Consider the following 13,670-nt stretch of genomic DNA (forward strand, 5'->3'; position numbering starts at 1 on the left):
GTCGTGTTAAAGACTCAACCACTTAAATGAGCTCTATGTTGTTCACACAATGGTTGTACCGCAGGTTCAACCAGCATGTTTGTATCCGTGTTGCTCCCATGCCTTGGCTGACAGTCGCTCACCTCAAAGGTCAACGGGTTAGAGCACAGGGAGACAGAGTGGGCCGGGACTGGGCCTGTAAATGGATGGAGGACGTAAAAGACGGGGAGGGAGAACCTGCCGTGAGGAGACGAAAACTGCAGAGGTAGGCAGACCTCTGTGCTTTTTACCTACTAGATCTTTATTTGAATCAAATTTGAGTGTCAGGTCTCTTAGTATCTGCTGCTACAGGGAGGAGAAGTCTGAGTGATGATGATGGTTCTACAGTGAATGTTTTTTTTTCCACTCTATTAGGCAAATATCTGTCAGCATGTGTGATGGCAGGGTTCAATATGATCTGTTCACCATTTTTTCACCAGGCTAAAGGATCTGAAGGGACTGCTAACTAGTATGGTGCGAGTTTAACCTCTTTGACTCAGCTGGACACAACTAGTCCATCATTATCAGTGCATGCCATTGTTTGAAATCTCTAACTTTATTGAGAATTTCAGATTTTCAAAGATACCAGCATCATGAAAAAAGAAGCACAAGAAATGTAGAACTTTCCATTTTATGTCACGTGTTGCTGAAAAATCTATTTTCAATTTTAGTCAATATCCAACTCGTGTAGGAATAATTACTCAAAGTGGTGCTCAAATTTGAGTGCTAATTAAAAGGAACATTTGCATATTTGCATATTTTTCAGTTAACTATCTCCGTCTTTGTGTTATTTTTTTTTTCAACCACTGTTTGGTGTCTATCTCTTTCTATTACTTAATTTCAGTTCAAATCAAACAACAGCTGATGGCTGGTCTCAACACACGTTTTGGTCTCAGACTATCAGATCTTTACGACCCTGGTACAGTTTTGCCCCAGCGGGTGTAGTGTGGTCAGTGTGCCAGTTGGAGGCACTGCTGCACCCGTCTGTGCTGCTCGTGGATGTGTGCTGGAGGCTGCTGCTGCTGTCTTTGCTGTGGATTGTTCTGGGAGGTTGCATTCATGCCCTGAAGTGCTGCCTGCGGCCAAGACAGATCCAGGTGAGCGCAATTGCATAAATTTGGGACTTACTTCACTTTGTTGGTGTATTTAATCGTGATTTGCCTATTTAAGGACTTTGCTTTCGTTTAAGATGGAGCCTCCACCAAGGAAACAGCAAGAGGATGTGACTGGAAACAGGAATAACCAGTATTCATGGTGAGGATTCATTTTTTTCAACATAACCTCTTCATTTACTATATGTTTTCACTTTTTGACCATGGAGAGAAAGTGGAAAGACATACAAGACAAAAAGACAACTTATAGCATTTTGTTGCCTCACATGAACCTACTCTTCAGATGTAAATGTTTGAATCTGCTATATCCATTGTTGAGGAGCAACATGACAATTCAACATACTCAAGGGGAAAACTAGTATCTTAGTCCTCACACCAGTTTGCTATTAGATATTTTTTTATTTCCCTGATGTATACCTGCACATACGTGTAAGGGGCAATCACAATTTTTTTTTCTTTTTTTTAAAAATAATTTCTGAGATTACAAAATATAATGTTGGAAAGAAAAGTGACAAATTATCAAAGAATATTAAAAAAAAAAGAAAAAAAAAAGCCTTATCTTTTCAAATGTGCACACTCACTATGGTCTTCTCATTTCTCCAGGATGTCCCAGCCAACGAGCTCAGGCCTCTCCGTTCCCTTGACTCTCGCCCTGGCCGACAGCCTGCTGCTGTGTGTGCTGCAGGAGCCCATGCCAGACCCGAGTGTGCCCCACATTCAGGCTCTGCTCTCCAGACTGGAGGTAAAAGGGAGAAAACCACCTTACAGAAACAAAACAAAAAAAAAACCTCCCTCCACCACATACATCAGCCTCTAGCAGTATTTGTCATCTCCCTTGTAGTTCAGTGTAAAGTGTGTTTGTAATATTAGAGAGATCAGACCTTACACTCAGGAATTTACAGATATTCTAGCCGCGGGCAACACTCACAGAGGTGCAGTCATCTGTATGCTGAATTAACCAGACTGACAGAGGAGAGAAAATGTTTTGTCTCCTTCTGTCTTTCATTTCTGCCATTCTTAACCAACACTAAAACCGGGCTTTCAATTCCCTCTTCTGACTGTAGTTAGTGGCTCACACACTTGAGAACGCTGATATTGCATCAGAGGTGACGAGGGAGGAGGTAGACCGAAGCTCTACACTGACAAACAAACTGAAGCTCGTCTGGACTTATCTGCAGCAGAGGTGAGGTTCAGCATCTCGAGTCCATACAGTGTGCGTCCTTCAAAGCGGAGTTCATTTGGACTAACATCACCGACTCCTCTCTGGTAGGATAGTGTCCCTGAATACTCTTGTCCAGGTGCAAGGGGATTTTGAGGCCAGTGTGAAGGACATGCTGCAGGGCCTCGATGACCTCTGGGCTCAGCTGGAGGAGCTGCATGCTGGTGTCACGCTAACAAAACAGAGGAGCAAAGGCCAGGTGGCCGTGGCCTCGGCCCAGACAGACGCAGAGGTAAGCAGGTGTGGAGGCGTCTCTGCAGATATTCCAAGGTGGCATAGTTCACTTTTTTGCTTGAGGTTATTTATTCTGTTATTCTAACATATTTTCTTTGAACGAAAATTGGCCTCTTAATTTGAGTTGATTTTTTTTCTTTTCCTTTGGGTGTCGTTCAAAGTACTCTGTGTGTTTGTCAAAGACTTTGTTTGCAGTCTTGGGTCGCTACAGGAACAGACTTCAGTCCTGCCAGGCTCATCTGAAGGAAAGCACACAACTTCTGCAGGTAACGCTCTCCTCATGCACAAATAAAATCAGCTCTGATGTTTCCTGCTGTCTTCACTCAGAAATCCCCTTCACCCTTTCCCACAGGAGTTAACCTGGAGTCATACTTATATCAGCAACAATGTGAACAGCAGCGGTGAGTCCATCTGGCCAGAGCTGTTGCTTCAGTCCAACATGGAGCAGGTACGCTAAACTTAGCCCGGTAGACAAACAGGTTTAAATAGGTTTCCAAACCCACCAAGACTGAAAATCTCTCCTTTCAGTTTGATAAGGTGCAGGAGAGTTTCCTCTCTCTGGAACAACAGACCTGTACTTTCCAGGCCCACCTGGAGGGACTTGGAAAAGGAAATCAACTCACTCATGGTAACGGGGCCCAATCATGCCCAGTCTCTCCACAGACGTCTCCACGTGTCCACAATGGATGCACAAGTGATGCGTCGCTGGGGCATCGTAACTCGTCCTCCAGGTCTGTGTCCTCAGTGGATGCAGGCACAGACACAGAAAAAGACACACGTCTCTCGTTGCGTAAGAGGTCGGTGCTGCGGTTCTCATCCACTATCGGACGCCTTCGTCTATCTGGAAGGAAGAAGTAATTTCTATCACACGCAGCCTTTGCACACACACATCAGGTAATCTGTAAATAGAAAGGTGTTAATTTGGGAATTCAAATGTTGATCATTTGCTGGTTGCCTGAAAAATTTGTATTTAATGCTTTTTGTAATTATATTATTTTGACTTGTATGTAAACTTCATTCCTTCTTTATTCTTTCCAAACACTATTAGAGATTGAAGAGCAGGGATGAAAAATGTTTTCATGTAAAGATGGTCTCAAACACAAGGGGGCACACTTTCACCAGTTATTACGAGACTAAACAGCAGCTTCTCGGCAACTAATGTATATTTCGGTCATATTTTGTGTTTAGAGTAAATTTCTTTAATTTCCTGAGTAACTTCATCAAACGTCCTTTTTGCACCTAAAGAGAAAAACCTAATGTTTGATATCTGATAATGCATTGTCTTTGGTATGTGTTACTTACATGTCGGGTACAGCTCTTTGATTTTAAGAAGTATGTTCTTCTGGACTGCAGGAGGAATAGGTTACAGGTTAAGTTTTTTTTGTTTTCCTTGCCCAAAAATATTTTTAACTTTTGGTTTCTCTGTCAGACTGAATGACTGCAATAGCCTGAGCCTTCAAAGCAGGGATTTCAGGTTGAAGGCGGCGTGGAGGAGAGAGAGGTACAAGGGGGCAGTGGAGGTCAACGCCGGAAGCGTTTCTGTTATTACTAAAAACCGAGCAGCCCTCTAAACCTTTTTGAAAGACATGAATGTCTTTGATCCAAATTCAATTACCCTGCACCACCACACTTACGGCAAAGAAGTCGACACAGTTTTCTCAACCAGATTCCCAACTTTTCAGGCCGGAGCAGTCAGGAATTCTGATGCTCATTCATTGCTGCTCTTAAGCACCAGTTGTGGGGACAGTTTGCATGACATAGATGTCATTTGTCCATGGACTTGCCTACCATCTGCCAAATCATGCATCTGCCTGATTCCCTCACACTGGGGCAGTTATTGGGAGAGGCAGGGCCGACCCTTGGGGGATCCGGGATGAAGGAATGTGAGCTCAACGCTGCAGGATCCGAGCTGTCACAACACCAAAGACACAAGCACACCCTCGGACATTATTGCAGGGGGCTTTGCGTTGTGTTGTTTGGCATTAGCAATGAGCTTTTAATAAAAAAAATAACTTGTTATGACATGCCACATGAATATGTAGCATTTTCCACGAATCACTCAATGAAACAGAGAACTTTGTGGCCTTGGATGCTCGCTTTCAATAACAATAACCGCATTTGCTTTGAGGTCCATCAGTCAAAAGAAAAAGCCTAGATGTTCTTGAATTGATTTATTAAGTGCTTTAATAAATGAATAGAAGGCAAGTAATTCCATTAGACGTGAATGAGAAACAGCGCTTCAGCTGAAAACAAGCCCTGCTTTACGAGCTCGTGGGGAACATCGTGGGCCTGTCCAGATGAACTCATGCCTCACATTGCTGGTATGTGATGTCATGGCCAGTAGAGGGACGGAGTCAGGGAGAGCAGATGGCATCAGCTATCTGTTCGCTGAGAATGTAAGAGTGAGCGAATGAAATTACCACAGGCTTTGTTTAGATACGCCAAAACGTTGATGACTGCCTTCCTCACAGGGCCGCTCTGGTCCTGGAGGAGAGGCTATTTCAAAGCTGGCTTAAGTGTGTGTTGTTTCAGAAAATATGGTTCATGGCAGAGGTCAATCCCTCGCCTTATCCTGACAATTACTCAAGATCAGGTTTCAGTGGCGAACACATAGCACACATTTGAGCTGATCCCTTCTCTGATGGCACAGAAAGACACAGCGCACTAGTATATGCAACGGAGATCGGATATAAACAAAGGCAAGACCGTGTCACAAACCTTTCCTGAGAGCACAGTTAAATAAAATCTTTAAAATCCACTTTAAACTCCCATCAGGGTTTTAAAATCTGTTCATAGGGAGACAGACAAAAATACACAACGTGAACGTGCAACATTTAATTCAGGTACATTGGAATGAGTCGGTGGACGAGCGCATGTTAAACAGAGGAAACATACACAGCCACCAAATAAAGGGAAGAACAACTAACCAACGACTTTGATGGTTTGCACAGAAGGTGTGTGGATGGTTGAGGTCCTGTCAACCTTTTAAATTCATGGCAGTGACATCTCAGCTCGAGGTTGTATGTCTGCATCTGAAGGTGCAGCAGTGACATCGTCCTACAATATATCAGACAGCCTTTGCAGTAAAGAAGCTGTCCTAAAGTCATTTTTTTTCAAAACAGGTAAAAAAACCAAAAAACATTTCAAGTGGAAAGATTACTTCTGATTTCTAACTCTTTTTGACAAATGAACCTGGTTTCATTGATTTTTTTAGTTTTTCATTTCAGATTATACATACTATTTTATTTTGATATATTATCATACTTGGTTTAGCAAATTGGTTTCGTATTAGAAACTAACCATTGACAGTTTTTGATTTTTAATAAGTAAAAATAATTCAGTTAAACAGAGATTTTGTCTGTGGAGTGACTTATTGGCCTGTGATATCAGCAAGAAGTACAAAACTAAATATTTTTCCTTCATATATTACATACCAGCTCATAAAGTACTATAAAAAAAGATGCTTCTTTGTTTTTAGACATCAGTTTGTTGTGCCAACGTGAACAAACATTAATCCTGGCACGTGTCTGTTAGGTGTTCTAGTCTAAATACAACCACTGAATAGCTGGAGACTTAATGGGTGGGCTATTTTATTTTGTTTTAATATCAATAGTAAAAGAACTTAGCTGTGCTGGACTGTAAATTGAATTTGAGACTTGACATAACAAAGCAAGGTCTCCTGGTGAATCTCAAACCACATGCAGGGCTGAGCTGGACACAGATAACGGAGGTTCATGCCACATTAAAATAGAGGCTGTTGAAACAGAATGGACAGCTGCACATTGAGACAAAACATCAAAACACCAGCCACAGATGTACGCAATTAGCAACATGGTAGACATTTGGGGAGCAAAGGTCCATAAACTCGCAACTTATTATGGTTAATCTAACGTAGCTGGAGGGAAGCCAAAACTCAACAACATTAATGGGCTTTTAGTTCGGGCTGAAACATTCCACCATTTAATGTCAAAGAAGGAGTTACTCCACCTAAAACCTTTCTCAAACCTTTAATTCCAGTTGTCTCTTCTGTTATAGATATTACCCCATTTATTGCACGTGTGTGTGTCTGGGGTGCAGGCGGGTGTGTAGGGTGTGCTCGAGGGGGACCAACACCACTCTCAATGTGTTTCCAATCATTAGGAGATGCTAAGCTTCCTGTTTGTGTAAATATTTTCTTATTTTGTTTTCCAAGAGAGCAGGGTAGAATAATGAAGCATGACCTCTCAGCCATCCTGTTTTCTTATCACGTGGATGTGGCTCACCTTCTGTGTTGACACTGCTGAGGTTGAAGCCGGTCCTGACCCGTCACTGGCTGGTGAGGGAGGTAGATGGACTCTCCGGGGGTAAGGAGCACCAGCCATTGAAACAATTTGGTAACAGATGTGGGGCCAGTATAATTACAGTCAACTTTAAAACTCCATTTGAAGATTTTTATGTTCTGTCAGATAAACATTTTATGTGCAAATATCACCTGAGATGCATTTCCGGTTGCATGGTAAAAATTAGTTATGCTTGAAAGAATAGAAAGTTATTTGTGAAGTTAAAATCCCCCAAACTTCAAAGATTATTCCAGATGTGGCTGTCTGCACTTTTAAATATCAGGCCTGCACAATAAATCTTTCAGCCTTTGGCTTTTTGAAATTTTGGCTTGTCCTTTATATTTCATTTTGTGTTTTATCTGTGTTGCCCAAGGAACTGACAGTTTGATTTCTCAGTATTGCTCCTTGAGAAAAAACATATTGTAGGAAAACTTCTGAGGCATGCAACCAGATGATGGACTGGCTCTGAACTTCAGATTCCTTGGTTGCTCCGTAAATATGTGACTGAAATCCTTCTCTAATTCTGAGTTACTCTTTTTAAAAAATAATTCTGATCTGCTTTTTGGTCATGATTTCTAGCAGTGATACTGTTGTATTTACTAGAAATGAGTAAGTTTTTATACTGGTACAGGTAGCTACGGACAACATGGCTTCGTTACCTGTTCCTGAACAACACTTTGTTTGACGCAAATTTGATCAAATCCATTTTGACAAAAAGAAAATTACATTACAAATTACCGTATAAATCTTAATTTTTCTTGCAGTTTAGATGGGGAAAGTGTTACAGAGGTTTATTTTCTGTAGCTAAAATTTACAGATGTGCTCACATACGTCTCACGTACGAGCTATTACTGGACGCAGCGATTTACCAATGTTCCCTGAACGCCTCACAGGTTTACGCAGATGACAGGTAGCGGCTTCATACAGAGAAACTTCCGGTTACAGCGGTGTTCATAACTCAGACAGGTAGGTGGCAGAAAATTAAAATGAAAAGCGAGAAAAAAGAAGTGTACTAATGTAAGATTTACACTTCAAACCATGTGAGTTTACTTACAATGGCCGACTGGCCGAGTTTGCGTCCGTCTGTGTGTTTTCAAACAAATACACATTAGTGTGGATGAAGCCTTGGTATTGAAATTTGTATTTTTCGAAATGATTTACCCTCCTCCCTCCTCCCCCCGCCTCCATAGACTCCTATTGAACCTATCTCATGAAATATGAAGTTAATACATTTTTTTCCACTAATTATTTTGGTGTTGTTTGCTAAAGTCACTTTTTGATTATTATTATTATTTTTTTTAAATCTAATATCTAATTAATGATGGGATTATTTTCAGATGTACCAGAAAACTAATAAGAAGCAGTGACTTTAGCGAATGATGCCATTATAACTTGTGGAAAATATTTGACTGTATTTCATGAGAGAAGTTGAATGGCAGCCTGTGGAGCCCGAACCTTTTGGGGACCAACTCCAAGTGGTATTGCAGTTTAAGGCACTTCTGCATTGGCTTAACTTTTCAGACCTGGAAGCTACGTCCACTTTTATAGAGTCTGTGCTGTTTCCCTGTGAGACTTCTTTTTAAAGAGATGCTCTCAGATGGTACAACTTGAACACGCTGTCTTCACCATAGACAGGAATCATGGGAAAAAGCACAAGATGCAGGTTGTTAAAAGCTGGACTTGCACATCTCCACCATGATCTTAACCAGCTTTGTAAATACTCTTTACTTGGCATCTTGTTATTCCCTCTCCTTCAGAGCTCCAGTTTGTCTCCTCTCTCCTCCGTACGAGGCACCGACGTGTGAGGCGGCCCTCAGAGGAAAGGGCTAAACAAACAGGCTGGCCCAGGCACAAAGAGTCCGCCACTCAGAGACATGTGGCTGCAGAACCCTCTCAATCCGTCCCCCCCACCCCTCAAGCCACAATGCTGAACCCCTCTATACTCCCACCGGAGCCACACAAACTCGTCCTCATACCCCGAACGTGGAGCCAAGAGTAGGAACGATGGAGAAGGAGGGGTAGCAAATTCTGATTCCTATTCACTAAATGTCACCACCTCACAAAGGGGACTGCATGACACTGCCACTAAATCAGAGTTAATGGACTCTTTTCTCAGTCCCACGAACATGACAGGGGGCGTGTGAGTGAGAGTAAAGGGGTGTGGAAGAGGGACGGGGGCTGGTGAGGGTGCCTGTTTGCCCCATTAAAGGGGCACATAGGCCAATGAGTCTTGTGTGACATAGTGAGAGCAGAGGAAGCGTGTTTTCCAGCGGCATTAACCGCTTTCCCCAATGAAAAGCCCCGTGTCTCATTCAACACTTATTTGTTTTAAGCAGTCCATAATTTAGAGCACATACTGACTCTCTGCTTCCACTAAATTGTTAGTGATTTCAAGAAGATGAATGTTAATCATATGGTTTGTTTGACTGTTCTGTCACTACTCTTTCGGCACAGCTGATTTGTGTGTAAGAAACAAAACAACATAGCATTAATCACGGGGCCACTTTAACAGTAAGTACCACACTACACAAACCATGTTGGAACGCAGGCAATCAATCAAACTCCTGAAGCGAAGGTACGGCCAACACCATCTCCTGGGCTTGTGGGGCGATTGTCAATTTGCATGTGAACACTTTTTTCCACAATGAGGAGCCAGACTGGGGGACAGCAATTTTGGAGCCGTTTGTTATCTTCCCCACAGGGCAGGACAGAAGACAAGTAGCCCCTCCCGCCCCGCAACCCTCGTCCCAGGCTGAGAGTGCGCGGCTCAGAGGCCAGGGCGGAGATGAGTGAAGATGGCATGGATGTCACTTGGTGGGCATTCATAGCTGCCGAACCCCCCGCCCTCCACTACACAGGACAAATGCAGAGAGACAAGAGGCGGAGAGACATGGAGCCCCAGGTACCGACCTCATTAGCAGATAAAAGCAACCTTTCTCTGCGACCCCTGACCCCAGAGGTTGCCATGGAGCCTTCCAGTCGAGGCATAGATGGAGCATGCTGGGATTGCTCACAGCAGGGAAGGGTGAATATGGGCTGCTGGGAGAATTATTAATACCCCGATCCCCCCTCCGCCTCTCTCATACACGAATCCATATTCATTCACTTTGGGATCTTCTGAACTGACTTCTTGATGTTGCTCATGTGCTGCCTTCTTGTTTCCTGCTTCTTTAAGTTCATTACATCCCTGATCACCTTTGATGTGCACGGAGAAAAACGTGTTGTCGTTTACAGAAATGACTACTTATAACTTTTTTCTCTGCTTGTTTTTACTCAGCAAACTGGCCGTGTATTTTGTTTGTATTTTTGTAATTTGACACTTTTTGTTTAATGCAGGGCAGAACTAGTTCATTTTTATACGAACGTATTTATATCTTTAAACTAAAGGAGGCTCCACATTTGTTGTCGGGGCTCCCAAAATCTTGAGCAGCCTCCTGTTTCTCTTTCGACTATCGCAACTTTTTTTTTTAAACTTTAGTAAAAACAATTAAAAACAATAAATGCAACACATTATAACTATTTTAATCAGTGCTATACAATTGAGGGCTATCACTGCTACTATAAGTGCATGCGAATGATACGTTGAAATCTAAGATAGTCGATGTCTGTGTTGTTATACTTTGTGTGAAAAAACGTGCAGGAGAAAGTGTATCGGTGCGTCACAGGGTGCGTGTTCATGTATGTATTATGTGTGTGTGTTTGTTGAAGAATGAGCGGGGGGGGGGGGGGGGGGGGGAGTATATCTTGGTCATGCTGACTGAGTTTTATAAGCTGTGGCTAACCCCACTCCCCACAGCTGACTGAATATTAAATAAACAGAGCCAAGTGGCTGAATTCAGTGGAATGAGTGCTCAGGCTGGAGAAGCACTATTTTGCGCCCCCACCCCCTCCCCCTCCTCCCCATGGGGCCGCCACATCAGCCTGTCTTATTCTTGGCAGCTGCAGTGGAGAGAGGCAGCCTTTGGGTCGGGTGGGTGCGGGTGTGTTTGGGGTAGTGTACAAGGGGGGGAGGCAGGGGCGAGTCATCTGAAGAGGATGACTCGCCCCTGCCTGTGTGAGGAAAAGAAGGATTCGGGCAAAAGAAAACTGGAGGCTTTTGTTTGTTGCTGCGCAGCTGTGGGATGAAAATCACAGCAGCAGCAGTTGTTGCGCCGTCGCTGGCTACGTCGTTCTCGCGGTTTTGAGGAGAGTCGGTGGAATCTGTTCTCCATCAGCTCGCCTGTCCGAGTGTGAAAGTAAGGCAGTGTGTCAGTCATTAGAACGAACAAACCTCCTGCCAGAAATATCACCAGCCTTTATGCTGAATCCCAAAGGGATGTTCATGTCTCATTATTACCGAGGTAATATTTATTATTTTGGGATGTGTGAAATACCAACATGGATGAACATGTTGATGCAGATGAAAGCGGAGCAACAACAACAGAAAACATCACCTTTGTTACATGTTTTATGTATTTGCTCATTTTCTTTTTTTTGAATTAGAAACCAAAAAAACAAGAAAAACAGATGTGTAATTAATAACATTAACGCTAAGGATGTCAAAGTAATTGGTAATGAGCCAACAGTGTAAGCAAACCTAAACCGGATACACTTCTCCTCTCAGTGCGCTTTGGTCTTGTTCTATCCCTGACACATTAAAATGACCTTACATTTTTTTTTAATAAATATTATTAGTCTCACAACATTCAAGATATTTGCTTTACAACTGTCTCACTCGTTTCCCCCTCGGTTTTGTGATGGTCTTTTCTCACACTAGTAGCTCTGCTGGGTGGCTGGAAGTCCCTGTCATGCTGGAGAGCAGTACCTATGCTTTGTTAACAGTTTTCTTTGTGAACTTCACAATAATTGTGCAGACAGAAACAACCATTGATTAAAAGAAAAGGAAGGTCCTCCATGTTTATGGCCATCGCCCTTCTTTTAAAGCTGCTAACCATGTTTTCAGACGTCCGAATGAACATTTAATAATCGTGCGTGCCTTGTAAAATTATAATATTATACGAGTCCTGTAGGTTAACTCCTCCATTGGGTTGTTCCTTAATGAGGTATGGCATTATGGGATGAGTTGGATCACCCAGCAGAAACAAAGCGAAAACATCTTTGCCTTCCACCAAATATTTCTGTCAGAAGGGACCTGTCCCATTCTTTAGGTCACCGCTACATTTCAGATTGTCCAACATGCACACCGTCCACACAACTCAGCTATTTGACGACAACGTCCTTGAAACAGGGCACACGACACCTGAAAATAATATTTCTGTCCATGTAGTCTTTGGATTTAAGCTGTTTTACTTTGATGTGCGTGTAGTCATTTGTTCCCGAGCATTGTGATAGAAGTTGACGACCAGTTCCTTCACTTTGGGCTCTGTGCTGTGTTTTCAGGTAGTCTTGACTCAGGAAGACGGTGCTGCCCTTACAGAGTTTTCAGATGATGAATTTGTCGGGAAAGTCTAAAAGGATTAGCAGATTTCTGGAGTCCTTCCTCGTCACTCCAAGTGTAAGTAAATCCACAGACACCGTAATTTCTGTTGTTGCGATCCTTCCACATGCGGACATAGTCTTTCTCGAGGTCGGTCAGAGCTGATCTGCACATGGGAAAGTTATGTTGTTGTCATTTCTCAGGAACCACAACTTAATCAATACAATGATCACACTGGGAACTGGTTCTTCCCAGCCTCATTGAAATCTAGCCGAGGGCTGATAATGCTGCTGGACACAGGGATTGTCACAAACCTTCAAATAATAGCTTGCCTCTGTGTGTCGGCAGCAGTATCATTAAAAATATGCATATTTTTACTGCAGCTGCTGCTACCAGAGACAACAAGGTCAGCAACACCTGATGCAGTTTTTTTTTTTCCTCTGGAAAATGGTGATAACACCGTGATGAATCAGGGAAAGACAGTATGTGAGCCAATCAAGAAGTAAACGTGGGTGGCCGCATCACCTTTTTCAAAAGTGTTTATTTTTACCCTTCAACGCTACTTCAGGAGTGTTCTAATTAAAATAGGGTCAGCAGCGTTTTTAAGTCTTTGTTTCAAAACTCTCCGATTTAGGGGTTGGAATATGGCGGAGTAGTATGGATGCCACGCGTACAAGTCCTGTGACAAAAGTTATGTGTTTTAAATTGAAAACATATTGGATGTAGCCACTGTATTACCCATGAAAGTTTCCTTTTCATTTTTCACCTCACAGTTGAAAGACAATCTTCACCTAAATCATCACGATCATTACACGCACACGTACTGTATTTGCCCGTCCTTTGTGAAACCAAAGCCGACCATCCCAGACTGCGAGTTCACCCATTCCAGACAGTGAATAAATGGCATTTGATATCAAGCTCCTGTTTGAATTATAAGGTGCTCCCACATGAATGCTATCGAGTCACAGCGAGCATCTGGGCAGGTCATGGGAGCCATTTTCTGGATGGAGTGAATCCGCAGGGCTCCAGCCTCCCACACCCTGCTCTATAAACACAGCTGTCAGTCTTGTGTCTCCTGTCATTGCCAGATCCTATGTTTTATCCTCTGCTCCTTCACAGATTTTGAGATGTGGGGCTGAGCAGGCATGTGAGAGCTCCCAGTCAGCATCCTCCTCTGCTGTGGGAGAGGTTTGCTTACTTGCTGACTGAACTGATTACGCAGCAAAGAAATATATTTGGGATGCTTCCCTGTGTTTACACAGAGCAGCCTTCAAAACACTGGCCATCTTTTTAATGACTCACACCAAAAATAAATAAATAAATAAATCAGCAATGCACATACTGACGGTTCT

The 13,670-nt window shown here is 42.9% G+C and overlaps 1 protein-coding gene across 1 annotated transcript; it reads left to right on the forward strand.

The window, feature by feature from the left end:
* Positions 1–106: 106 nt before the first annotated feature.
* On the forward strand, positions 107–7,178 carry LOC138205324 (uncharacterized). Its single transcript, XM_069161254.1, has 9 exons — positions 107–244; positions 863–1,115; positions 1,208–1,272; positions 1,734–1,872; positions 2,195–2,313; positions 2,401–2,581; positions 2,766–2,849; positions 2,936–3,031; positions 3,112–7,178. Exons 1-9 carry the CDS (start codon positions 186–188, stop codon positions 3,439–3,441), a joined length of 1,326 nt encoding a protein of 441 aa, XP_069017355.1. The 5' UTR covers positions 107–185; the 3' UTR covers positions 3,442–7,178.
* Positions 7,179–13,670: the final 6,492 nt, after the last annotated feature.

This window comes from Embiotoca jacksoni, unplaced genomic scaffold (genome assembly GCF_022577435.1).
Source record: "Embiotoca jacksoni isolate LCO1_2020_lvr unplaced genomic scaffold, fEmbJac1.0.p SCAF_28, whole genome shotgun sequence".
Taxonomy (NCBI): Eukaryota; Metazoa; Chordata; class Actinopteri; family Embiotocidae; genus Embiotoca; species Embiotoca jacksoni.

What these genes read in the sequence shown, in the direction of transcription:
- LOC138205324 (XM_069161254.1), top strand. Translation starts at nt 186, where the DNA reads ATGGAGGACGTAAAAGACGGGGAGGGAGAACCTGCCGTGAGGAGACGA. An exon ending in TGGACTTATCTGCAGCAGAG is followed by an intron (nt 2,314 to 2,400) that starts GTGAGGTTCAGC and finishes CCTCTCTGGTAG; the next exon opens with GATAGTGTCCCTGAATACTC. An exon ending in TTCAGTCCAACATGGAGCAG is followed by an intron (nt 3,032 to 3,111) that starts GTACGCTAAACT and finishes CTCTCCTTTCAG; the next exon opens with TTTGATAAGGTGCAGGAGAG.